General features: G+C 52.6%; 1 protein-coding gene across 3 annotated transcripts in view; it reads left to right on the forward strand.

Moving 5' to 3' along the window:
* Positions 1 to 4,400: 4,400 nt before the first annotated feature.
* Positions 4,401 to 12,712, forward strand: part of LOC100093486 (TRAF interacting protein) — a 32,082-nt gene continuing 23,770 nt past the window's right edge. Inside the window, exons 1-4 of one of the 3 annotated variants that reach the window (XM_039910330.1) lie at positions 4,401 to 4,547; positions 7,456 to 7,580; positions 9,820 to 9,877; positions 10,611 to 10,694. In XM_039910330.1, coding sequence (XP_039766264.1) covers positions 7,483 to 7,580; positions 9,820 to 9,877; positions 10,611 to 10,694 — 240 coding nt within the window. In that variant the 5' untranslated portion in view covers positions 4,401 to 4,547; positions 7,456 to 7,482. The remainder of the gene's footprint in view (positions 4,548 to 7,455; positions 7,581 to 9,819; positions 9,878 to 10,610; positions 10,695 to 12,712) is intronic. The other 2 variants (XM_029052075.2, XM_029052077.2) reach the window with 2 other exon arrangements.

Genomic DNA, 12,712 nt, shown 5'->3' on the forward strand with positions numbered 1-12,712 from the left:
CCCCATCCTCACCTGGGTCCCGGCTCTGGACAGGCTTCTCCGAAAGCCATTCCTCTGCTCGGGCTTAGCGGAGAGGGTTCGAGGATGTCTCCGTTGCCCCTGCCCATCCTTTCAGGCCTGAGAGGACAGTTTCTGTGTCTGGGTGAGTGTGTTTAAGGGGAGGGGGGGTGGTTTTCTTGCCGTGTCCGGGTGTGATGGGAATGTAAGCATGGTATGTGAGGGGACCAGGGGGAGGGCCTTTCCCCGCCCTCGCAGAGCCCCTACGGGCACTCCGGGGCCGGGCCCCCACGGGCATTCCCGGGCCGGGCCCCGGTGGGCGTTCCCGGGCCGGGCCCCGGTGGGCATTCCTGGGCAGGACCCCGGGGCAGGAAGAGGAAAGGAAAACCTGAGCTTGTTTTAGAAGGAAGTGAAGCTGAAGCCACTGTCCATGCAGCCGTAGCCCTGGACTGTTCTCTAATGCCTTTGCTTCCCCTCCACTTGGCCCCCCATTCTCCCAGGCCCCGCGGGGGGCTATTTACAGGGGTCAGTTCCCAGGAGACGCTCTGAAAAAAAAATGCTCCGGGGCAGGAAAGACTCAGAGGGCAGCGCCAGGGGTGGGGATCGTAGCTTTGGCGTGTGGCTCCGAGCCTCCGAGGGTGGTATGGTGCTTTGCGAGCACAAAGGGGAGGGCAGAGAGGTCCTGGCTAAGTGACTTCGTCTCAAGCCACCTCCAGCCCGGCCCCTCTCGGGGGAACGGCTGAAAGCTGTTTGCCCTGGCATCGCCTGTGCCAATCTGGCTCCCGGGTTGTTCCGCGGTCTGCCAGCCGGTCCTCTTACCCCTTGGAGTGCCTTTGGCACGACGACTCTCCTCTAGCTCTGTCATTTGGGGCCCCGTTCCTGCCTCTCAAAGGCTTTGAGTGCACCCAGTCTCATTTCATCAAGAAAACAGAAAAATCTCTTTGAGGTTCTGGAGCAGTCACCTCGCAAGAGGTTTAGAACATCCCTGCCGCTGCTTATTCTGGAAAGCAAGAAGCGAATGGGCTCGGCCAGCTCCAGATGAGATGGCTAAGGGAGACAGAGTCCAGCAGGAGGGCCCTGGCAGAGCTGTCCCTGGGAGGCAGAATCAGTCACGTCAGTCCCCCGTATCCCCTCCCCGGGCTCAGCCAGGCCCCCAGCCCTTGACCACAGGTCTCTGTGATGGTTGTGCCCCAGCTCCCCTGCATGCCTGTGGGTTTGCTGTGACGCGTGGATGCCAGCAGGGTCGGCCTGCGCACCTGCTGTACCTGGCAAATAAACGTCCCCTGCCAACCCTGCCCAGCTCGCTCTGTCCCACCGCGCCGCCCCGCTCGGGGATCCCGCCCTGACGCTTGTCCCCACGGAGCAGTGTAGGGGTGGGAGTTAGGTCTCTGGGCTTGGGTGTGTTCCTGGATCCACTTCACCGTTCCCGGGCGATGGATACATTTTCCACACTTCCACCGTTCCCTCGAGTGTCTTCTCTGCCTTATCGCCCCAGGGGAAAAGGAGCCGGTAGGCAGGGGAACGATGAACAAGCTGCAAGCTTGGGCTTTTCTTGCTGCCGTCCAGTTAATGCCAAGGCCAGGGTAGAGGGTTTGGGCTGGGGGTTCCTCTCATAGGCCTCAAGCCCTTTCCTCTTAGAGTAGGCCTGTTCCCTCCCCAAACGGGCCCCAGGCCCAGGAGTTGCTCCGGTGCCCCCCGGGCCTGAGCTGGCAGAGCCCAACTCTGTGAGCTAAGAAGGGGAGCAGGAAGGGGAGGGAAGGGGCCTGGCCCCCATTGGAGAGAAGCACTTGAGTGGGGCCACACAGGCCTCAGCTTTCTGCTGGACAGGGCCATGAACTGTACAGTTCTGCTCAATGAACATTCTTTCACCTTCCAAACCAGCCCAGGGCCTCGAATTCCAGGGTCTGATTTCAGCTCCCCAATCTCTGACTCCGAGGAGGCCTGTGGATTCTCACTCTGGGCTAGTGGTCACTCCCCTCGGAAGAGTGGTTGGGTCCCCAGTTTGCAGACTTCTGCCCCCCCCCCCTTCTACTTCCTTCCCTTCCCTTCCTGCTGCCCCTTGGGCAGCTCTGGCAGCATAGCAAGGACATCAGCCTCCTGAAAGGGGCCAGGCAGCACCTTCCTAGGGCGTGGGGAGACCCTGAGGATTCTGTGCCACACGCCCCATCTTGGATGCCGATTTGCAGTTCTGAATGTGGTGGCGAAAAGAGGGTAGGGAATTCAGAAGGGACGAGAACTGGGAGGGGACAAGCTTCAAAGAGCCAACAGGCTAGAAAAGCAGCATCGTGGGGCTTTTCGATGTCGACTGGAAAATCTCAGGTTGCGTCACAGACCTGAGATGAGCGAGGGCGGGAGCCATCTTCCCTGTTGCCTTCAGAGAATGGGCACCTATATCTTCCGGGCTCTGGCACTTCCACCCTCGGCAAGGACTCCACGACCTTCATTTTGCAAAGGACTGGGTGACCCAGAGTGTTCTGGGGAGCAGGGCTCCCGTCTCTCTCCCTCAGAGGCTCGTTCCCAGGAGCGAAAGCTGATGGGACCTTGGCTATTGACCAGAGCCTAGGAATCCCTCCCCCCACCACGGAGAGAATGCATCTCCCCCTCTGACGCCAAGATGTGGGGATGGGTAGGAGAGGGAGGAGGGAGTAGAGTCACCTGCTACTTCTGGTGAAGAACCGGGGCAGAGGAACTGCTTGCTGAGGAGCCCGGTGTCTTGTCTCGGGAACCCGACGTCGAAGGGAGGTCCTGAGCCCTTCCGGGCCAGCTCTGGGTCGGCCCTAGCCTGGAGTCCAGGGAGCACAGTGCAAGTACAGGACCGACTCGTTGGACCGATCGCCTCTTAAGTAGCCCCGAGGGTCGGGTTTGGGCTGGGACCCTTAGGCCTGTCGTAAAGGCGACCCGAACCCCTCGCAGGTTCCGTGTGTAGATGGGGAGGTGAGAGGAGATGGGGGCCGGAAACAGGGGTGAGGGTGTCGGTCTCAGAACTGCTCCTGGCAGGACACCCAGGATGTGGCCGGGTGGGAAGGGAAAATGATGGGGAGGAGGGGGGAAGCGAGGATGGGCCTGAGGCTGGCCCTCATCCGAAAATGTCTCCAAATCAGTGGGCCTCCGTGTCTCTGCCCCGTGCTCACCGAGAACCCCCAGCTCCACCCGCACCGAAGCCCCATTCGTTCAACCGGACTTGAATATCTTAACCCAGCCCCGACCTCGCCCTCTTCGGGTCTGTTTCCCGGGCCGTAGCCGCTCCAGACGAGCGTCCGATAACAGCGATGGTATCGGTTGAGCGCCTACTACGTGCCGGGCACCGTTCTGAGCAGCGGGACAGATAGAGGGTAATGAGGTCGTCCCCCTTGGGGCTCACAGTCTTCATCCCCATCTTCCAGATGACGTAACCGAGGCCCAGAGAAGTTAAGCGGCTTGCCCAAGGTCACCCAGCAGCCAAGTGACGCGGCCAGGGGGCAGGTCCGGCCGGGGAAAGGATGCTGAGCGGAGGTTGTTTTAATGAGATGTTCATCTATCCCCTTGATTCTATTTATTGCTATCGTTTTTGTCTGTCTGTCTGTCTCCCCAGATTAGACCGTGAGCCCGTCAAAGGGCAGGGACTGTATCTGTTACCGATTTGTCCATTCCAAGCGCTTAGTACAGTGCTCTGCACATAGTAAGCGCTCAATAAATACTACTGAATGAATGAAAGGTAAAGTAGAGAAGCAGCGTGGCTCAGTGGCAAGAGCCCAGGCTTAGAAGTCCGAGGTCATGGGTTCGAATCCCGGCTCGGCCACTCGTCAGCTGTGTGACTGTGGGCAAGTCACTTCACTTCTCTGTGAGCCCCAAGTGGGACAACCTGATCACCCTGTATCTCCCCCAGCGCTTAGAACGGTGCTCCGCACATAGTAAGCGCTTAACGAATACTAACATTATTATTCTCTCTGCCTCAGTTACCTCGTCTGGAAAATTCATTCAATAGTATTTATTGAGCGCTTACTATGTGCAGAGCACTGTACTAAGCGCTTGGAATGGGCAACAGATAGAGACAGTCCCTGCCCTTTAGCGGGTTTACAGTCTAATCGGGAAAATGGGGATTAACTGTGAGCCTCACGTGGGACAACTTGATTACCTTTGTATTTACCCCAGCGCTTAGAACAGTGCTCTGCACGTAGTAAGCGCTTAACAGATACCAACGTTATTATTAAAGGAGAGCTAGGAGTAAGCTGACTGCGGCCGCCTCCCCGTTAGAAGGGAGCGGGGGAAAAAAACACCCCAATGCAGGGCCCTCCCTGGTAACCATGGCGACAGCACAAGTCCCTCTAAGAGGCCCCCGCTCCTCGGTTTTCTCCGTGAGAGGGAGGGGCCGAGTGCGGCCAGGCGCTCGGCTTTTCGGCTCGGCTCGGCTCGGCTTTTCGGATCTCGCGCCCTCGCCTACGTCACATCCGGCCCGTCCCCGGAAGGTGGGCGAAGGAGCCACATTTGAAGTCAAGAGGGAGAAAGATCCGTTGACGGGCGCGTCGCTTTCGCCGCCCTGCGTTGTTGCCGGTAACGTCGTCTCGCTTTCGGTCTGTGCTCTTCGTCCTCTCCCGTTCCCACCGTCCCGGACCTCTGGCTGAAATGGGAAGTCCAGTTCTTGCCGGCCCGGGCGGGGGAATTTGCCGCCCTGCTCTGGAGCCCTTCCCGGGCCCACCCCCCCCCCCCCGCTCCACCCCCCTCCCCACGACACTTCTTTATATTTGTACAGATTTATTCTATTTAATTTACTTATTAATACTGTGTGTAAATCTATACTTCTCTTTATAATGATGCCTGTTTACTTGCTTTGATGTCTGCCCCCCCTCCCCTCACTTCTGGCCTGTGAGCCCGTTGAGGGCAGGGATCGTCTCTGTTCATTCATTCAGTAGGATGAATGAATTTTCATTCATTCATTCGGTAGTTCGAAGCAGTGTGGCTCAGTGGCAAGAGCCCGGGCTTGGGAGTCAGAGGTCATGAGTTCGAATCCCGCCTCTGCCACTTGTCAGCTGTGGGACTGTGGGCAAGTCGCTTCACTTTTCTGGGCCTCAGTTCCCTCATCTGGAAAATGGGGATTAACTATGAGCCTCACGTGGGACAACCTGATGACCCTGTATCTCCCCCAGCGCTTAGAACGGTGCTCTGCACATAGTAAGCGCTTAACAAATACCAACATTATTATTAGAGAAGCAGCCTGGCTCAGTGGAAAGAGTCTGGGCTTGGGAGTCAGAGGTAATGGGTTCGAATCCCGGATCGGCCTCTTGTCAGCTGTGTGACTGTGGGCAAGTCACTTCACTTCTCTGTGCCTCAGTTCCCTCATCTGGAAAATGGGGATTAACTGTGAGGCTCACGTGGGACAACCTGATGACCCTGTATCTACCCCAGCGCTTAGAACAGTGCTCTGCACATAGTAAGCGCTTAACAAATACCAACATTATTATTAGAGAAGCAGCCTGGCTCAGTGGAAAGAGTCTGGGCTTGGGAGTCAGAGGTAATGGGTTCGAATCCCGGATCGGCCTCTTGTCAGCTGTGTGACTGTGGGCAAGTCACTTCACTTCTCTGTGCCTCAGTTCCCTCATCTGGAAAATGGGGATTAATTGTGAGGCTCACGTGGGACAACCTGATGACCCTGTGTCTACCCCAGCGCTTAGAACAGTGCTCTGCACATAGTAAGCGCTTAACAAATACCAACATTATTATTATTAGTATTAGTATTTATTGAGTGCTTACTATGCACAGAGCACTATACTAAGCGCTTGGAATGGACAAATCGGTAACAGAGGCAGTCCCTGCCCTTTGAAGGGCTTACAATAAGTGAAAAAGTGAACTGGATTGAATGAATTGTGTGGGAATTCATTCAAGATTAGAAATGGTAGGTAGGCATCAGATAAGATCATGGGATGAGCTCTGAAGTAACATTTGAAGAATATGATGCTATTAGGAGAAACTGTGGGCAGGGTATAGAAACTGCACCATTTTTAAGAGGCGCTGCAAAACTTTAGGTGAAATTCATAGAACCTTATGTGGAGTTTCACTGTTGGTTTTTTTCTAGATTTTTTTTAATGGTATTAAGCACTCGCTGTGTTCCATGCACTCTCCTAAGTGCTGAGGTACGTACAAGTTGATCAGGTTGGACACAGTCCATATCCCACGTGGGGAATCACAGTTTTAATTTCCCTATTTACAGAGGAAGTAACCGAGGCACAGCGAAGTGAAATGACTTGTCCAAGATCACACAAATGTTTGCGTGCTGCCCTCTGATGTGCCAGGACCTTGCTCTGATCCCTTTTGTCTGTGGTGCCTTCAGCTCTAGTTCCAGTCCCTGTCACTTGGCTTTGCCTCTCTCAGTCTCAGGACTTTCCTGTTTCATTCCCCTTTCTGTAACTGTCATTCCCCCGTTTAGACTGTGAGCCTGTTCTTGGGCAGGGATTGTCTCTATCTGTTGCTGAATTGTACATTCCAAGCGCTTAGTACAGTGCTCTGCACATAGTAAGCACTCAATAAATACAATTGAATGAATAATCGGGGGAGACAGACAGACAAAAACTCTGTTGCTGAGTTGTACTTCCCAAGCGCTCAGTACAGTACCCTGCACACAGTAAGGGCTCAATAAATACGGTCGAATGAAGGAATGAATGAAAGAAAAGCCGCTGGGGGTAGGAGGGAGGGAGGAGAGGACAGTTGGGAGAGGAGGTGGGGCCAGAGGTGAGGAGGGAGGGAATGTTCCTGCAAACGCTAAGCTCCCTTGTTGTGGGCAGGGAACGTGTCTTCCAACGCCGTCTTCCATCCTCTCCCAAGCACTTAGTCCCCTGCTCTGCACGCAGTAAGCGCACAATAATAATGTTGGTATTTGTTAAGCACTTACTATGTGCAGAGCACTGTTCTAAGCGCTGGGGGAGATACAGGGTCATCAGGTTGTCCCACGTGAGGCTCACAGTCTTCATCCCCATTTTACCGATGAGGTTACTGAGGCATAGAGAAGTGAAGTGACTTGCCCACAGTCACACAGCTGATGAGTGGCAGATCCGGGATTCGAACCCATGACTGACTCCCAAGCCCAGGCTCTTTCCACTGAGACACGCTGCTAAGGCCTCTTAAAGAGGCCAGAAGGGTTGCTTCTACCGCTCCGCTCTCGTGCTATTTATTGAGCGCTTTCTGTGTGCAGAACACTCTCCCGAGCGCTCGGGAGAGTAGTGTACAACAGAGTTGGTCGACACGCTCCCTGCATATGAGCCCCGACTGTTTCCAACCCGATTGCGCTTAGTACAGTGGCTGGCACATAAGCGCTTAACAGATACACTACTAGTAATAAGAATGATGATGATTGTTATTGACTATTATGAGCCCTGCCCGTGGTTTAGTGCTGAAAGCTAATTATGGCCCCGATTCCATACAGACAGTGGAGAAGGCATTGTCGCCGTTTCTTGACAACTGACGTTCTCTCCCCGGTTGCCACCATAGGGTTTTTGGCCGCCGTAAATCCACAAGATGCCGATCCGAGCAATCTGCACTATCTGCTCCGACTTCTTCGACCATTTCAAAGATGTGGCTGCCATCCACTGTGGACACACTTTCCACTTAGATTGGTGAGTAGGGGCTCCAAAGGGACATAGGTCGGAGGGCTATTTACGTAATGTGTCTGCGTTGTAGAGCTGACTTGGTCTGCATCCTTGAAATGCCGGTGAGACGGCTCTCGAAGTGGTTCGGCACGATGGTCTCCTACCTCGTTACTTGGAAGAGGAGGGGGCACCGTGGGAGTGAGCTCTTGTGAACCGAAACAGACCTTGATGGAAAAATTTCTCATCTTCTGCGGTAATTAAGCATCCAGGAGAAAAGAGCAGGAATAAGCCTGTGGGCGATAACGGCCTCGAGCTGGAAAGACCAGCTAGTTAAGTCTCATGCCTCCAGGTGTACCAGGACTGAGTTTGAACCTTTCTGGACCTTTAAATAAATCCATCATTACCCAAAATGTGTATTTATACCTTTCTGCTTCGGAGACTGCTAGGCCCCGTACAAAACCCTCTGAGAGTTTAGACTCCCTGATGTGGAATCCGGAATCGACATAAAAACATCCCCAAATTGAATCATTTCAATTTATAAATCTTGGGTTAATAAGCACCTTTAGTGAAGTGATGAATGAAGAGGGAGTTGTATGTTTAGGGAGTGTGAGGTTTGAAGGCGCTCTTCCCTGACTTCTAGGAAAGGTGGTGATTTCCTGGAGGAAGTGGGATTTCAGGAACCTAAAAAAAGATGAGGGGCACATTGATAAACCGGATCCTGAGGTGGGGCATTCTAGGCATCGAGATGACGACATGGAGAAAGGAGATGGGAGTGTGACGGAAGCTCTCTGCGGACAGCGATCGCGTCTACAAGTTCTATTCTAGTGTACTCTCTCGTGCGTTTCAGACAGTGCTCTTTGCCCAGTAAGCGCTCGATAAGTAGCGTTGATTGATGAGTGGGCAGCATGGGTCTGGAAAGAATAGAAAGCAGGAGAGGATGTTGAGGCAAGGATGGCCTAGTCAAGAAGAAGTAGCAATACTAGGAAAAGCATCAAGCACTGTCCTGGGAAAGAAACAGAGTTGAGGTGTAGACCCAGCCCCTGGGAATAATAATAATAGTATTTGTTCAGCGCTTACTACTTGCCAGGCATCCAAGAGGTTCACAATCTAAGAATGAGGAGGGGTGGGGTAGGCTATAGATACTTAAAGAAAAACAAAATTAAAAAAAACCCACGAAAGTCAAGGTGACAAAGGAGAAAAAAGGAGCAGGATTTTAGGCTCCGCTGAGCTCACACCAACAGTCCCAGAAGTCACAGCTGCGGCCACAGTGATGAACCGTCTTGAGGGTGAGGAGCTCGAGCTGAATATCTAGCTTTTCTACTCCAACTAAGAACTTATGTCCTACATGTGACATTGGAGAATGGGTTCTATGCTCAAAGGATCTAGGGTTTTTTGTGATTCTTTATCTGTAACAAGCTGTTTTGGGGTCTTCCCCTCTCCGTCCCGCTGTCCCAGTAATTTACGGTCACCCCTGCTGGCTGGGTGAGGGCAGGTGGCACCCAGAACTGTGGTCCGCAAACAAGAGCAGTCAGCTTGGAGAAAAGCTAAAGCTGTAAAATTAAAATAGACCTGTAGTCCGACCCCAGAAATCACCTGAATATCACTTCTTGTTGGGTTATGCTCTCCGGGCATTTGGTATGAGGTGAGGAGTGCTCTAGTTTTCCTTCTGACCTGACCTGGGGGGCCTTGCCTATATCCCTTCACTCAGCCCCTTTCAACTGCTCTGGCACTTAGGGAGATGACAAGTACCGCCCTCCCCCATTTCCCAGACTGGAGAAATCGAAGAGGCCACGACTGGGGAAGAAACAGAGGGATAAAGCTGGAAATAAGCTTTATTTCCTTTGCCTCCGTGGTAGTGACTAGAATGGGCCACACTTCCGGTGTCTGTCTATTGGATAACTAAGTGATGATTCTAAATATAGCTTGGGTTGTTGCTAATAGCCCACACTTGCCTTAATTGTATGTGGATAAGTTCTGGTGTTCTGTGTGTCTTGAACCGTGGGGCCTGACAAGACTGGTAGTTTGACAAAACGTTCTCACTTCATTAGACCAGCCCGCGGTGGTGTTACAGCAAGTATTGGTGCCCGACTGAACAAGTTTGTCCGGAACTCCAAATTGTGTGTGTGCGCGCACCTCCTTTGTATTCAGAGAAGACGCCACTGTTAGTGAAATTCACCCCTGTGTACGTGTGTGACTGAAAAGACCAGTATGGGATCCGTAGTCCTGGGCTGAGTAACCGTTGATGTTGCCTCCTGTCTCATTTCAGCCTCACTCAGTGGTTTCAGACAGCCCCAAATCGGACCTGTCCCCAGTGCCGAGTCCAGGTAAGCAATCGGAGAAGGTGGTGTTGTAACCTGCGCTCAGGGCTTTTTCTTGTCTGGTGTCTGACTGAGGAGAGCACATTGGAAAGGAACAGAGTGTCTCTCTCTCTCTCTCTCTCTCTCTCTCTCTCTCTCTCTCTACTGGAGAGTGTGACTGTGCTTGTTTTTGGGGTGTCCTCAACGTGCGTGGGCAGCCCGGAGTCTGGACCTCCACAAAATGGGGGAGGCCAGATGGGTTTATTACGCTGAGCCAGTGAGTTTGATTTCTCAGGAGATTTTGCTTCGTCTTGGCAAAGGCGGCCTCAGTTCATTTCTGATTTCCTTATGCCCCAGTGCCTCCTGCTGCTGTAGGTTACCATGGAGTTATCATGAAATAGCGTGATTTTTGGTGGAGCAGTCGCTATGTAATTAAATGGTGTCACGACTGCGGAGAACACAAAGCGCCAGGCACATGGGATGGAGTGCAGGTGGGTGAGGGGTTTGGGAGCCATCTGATTCAGCTTCAGAACCTCAGCGGTGCAGAGAGAAAATGGTGCTTTGGTAGAAAAGGAGAGATGACGTCCGGAGTGGCAATTTTGGAGTCTCCCTTCATGCCTGAGATATGTAGAATTTGCTCTGTGATGGTCACGCAGCTTTCAGGCCCTGGAAGCTCTCCCTTTACCCTGGGGCATTCCTGGCGTTCTAGGCATCAGTTACTGTGAGAGTCTTGTTACCATCTTCCCGTTTTCCCATCTAGGTCAACAAAAAAACCATCATCCATAAGCTGTTCTTCGATCTCGTCCAGGAGGATGAGAACTCCTTGGATGCCGAAAGCTTAAAGGTAGTTGGGACTTGAGGCGACTTGAGTTCAAAGGGTTCCTGAAGGAGGTAGTATTTTCTGAGTCCGAAGGGTTGATTTGTGTGGGTGGCAGATTGATCGGCGTTCCTGTCAGCCGAGTGGCAAGTTGCTTCCTGTAAGCATGGAATCAGGTGGGGGGGCGGGGGTCACACCCTCACCACCAAATAGGACTCTTGAATTAGCCAGAGGAGCCATTGCTCCATTGTGCCTTTTTTTAAAAATGGTGCACCATCCAACCAACATCCATTGTGTGCTAAAGGACAGGAGGTGTCTTTTTGGGGGGGGGAATCAAATGGGGAGAAAATAGGATGTAAATTTTAATCTAGCCGAGGTCTTGGGGAGCCAGAGCAATCATGGGGCTCTATCTGATCCATCAGCCGCTCTCTCTCCTCCGACCTGTTGTTTCCAAACCTTAGGCTAGCAGCTCTTTGTCTTAGATGACCAAGGGAATCCCACTGGGAATAAATAGCACTGGGCCAGGTAGAGAATAGCCCACAGCCTCCCTACCGAGAAGGGCTGCTTGTCTATGGCTTGCTGGCTAAAGGGTGAGACAGGTTACAGCCACCTGGGCTTGGAATACTCCCAGGTGAGATGCAAATTGACTGGAATGTGGTTCCTTTTGAGGCATTTAATGTATACAGTAAGCTCCCAGTTACCCTCGAGGTTTAGTACTGTTTTCCCAACCTCCACCTTGTCCATGTGCCCCATCTCACTGCCCAGCTGCGCCCCTTGACTCCTACATGTGCTCTCGATAGCTTCTTTTCTTCCCCTTTCTTTTCCCGGGGTTTAATCTTTTAGTCAGCCCACTCCAAGGGCCTCTGCTCCTACCCCCACAAAAAGTGCCCTTCCTAGGATTGGGCCAGTCATTGACTTTGACCCTATCAATCAATTATATTGAGCGCTTACTGTGTGCAGAGCACCATATTAAGTGCTTGGGAGAGGACAGTGTAGCAGAGTTGGTAGACACGTTCCCTGCCCACAGTGACCTTACAGTCTACAGGGGGGAGGCAGCCATTAATATAAAGAAATAAATAATAGATATGTGTTTAAGTGCTGTGGGACTGAGAGAGGGATGAATAAAGGGTGCAAATCCAGGTTCAAGGGTGATGCAGAAGGGAATGGGAGGAGAGGAGACAGCCTAGTCGGGGAAGGCCTCTTGGAGGGTGTTTTTTTGTTTTGTTGGGGTTTTTTTTTTTATGGCATTTATGTGTCATACGTTGGGGTAGATATGTTTATCGGGTTGGATACAGTCCCTGTCCCACAAGGGACTCACAATCTAAGTAGGAGGGAGAACAGGTATTGAATCTCCATTTTGCAGCTGAGGAAACAGGCCCAGAGATGTGAAGTGACTTGCCCAAGGTGATACAGCAAGCAAATGGCAGAGCCAGGGCTAGAAGCTAGGTTCTCTGACTCTCAGGCCCATGCTCTTTCCACTAGGCCATGCTGCTTCCCTTCAGTAAGACTTTGAAGGCAGCCTTATGCCCTAAGGGTTTCTCTTCCCTCCAGTGAACATGAATCTAGACAACCACTACTGTGGGGGTCGATGGGGGAGGGGATGTGATTGGACCGGGCCCCGCCAAAGCAAGGAAAGCCCTATTGACTTGGGTGCTGACTGCTCTGATGGATGGTGGGACCCCGCAGATGTCGGGGAGAGGTAGGGTGGAATTACTGCTTCTGCTCTTTGTACACCTCTTGCTGGGTGAGTTACCCTGAGCTCCACGGCCACCAAGGGGTGGCCTTGCCAGCGCCTTCCCCAGCACATTCTAGTACACGCTGCATTGGTCCTCCCCTCTGTTAGCCTTGCTAATAATAATCATAATTGTGGTATTTGTTAAGCACTTATTACGTGCCAGGCGCTGAACTGAGCGCAGAGGTAGATGCAAGATAATCAGGTTGGGTCCGATCCCTGTCGCACATGGGGCTCACGGTCTTAATCCCTATTTTACAGATGAGGAAACTGAGGCCCAGATAAGCGAAGTGACTTGACCAAGGTGTCATAG

Source organism: Ornithorhynchus anatinus, chromosome X1, assembly GCF_004115215.2.
Source record: "Ornithorhynchus anatinus isolate Pmale09 chromosome X1, mOrnAna1.pri.v4, whole genome shotgun sequence".
In the NCBI taxonomy this organism is placed as follows: domain Eukaryota; kingdom Metazoa; phylum Chordata; class Mammalia; order Monotremata; family Ornithorhynchidae; genus Ornithorhynchus; species Ornithorhynchus anatinus.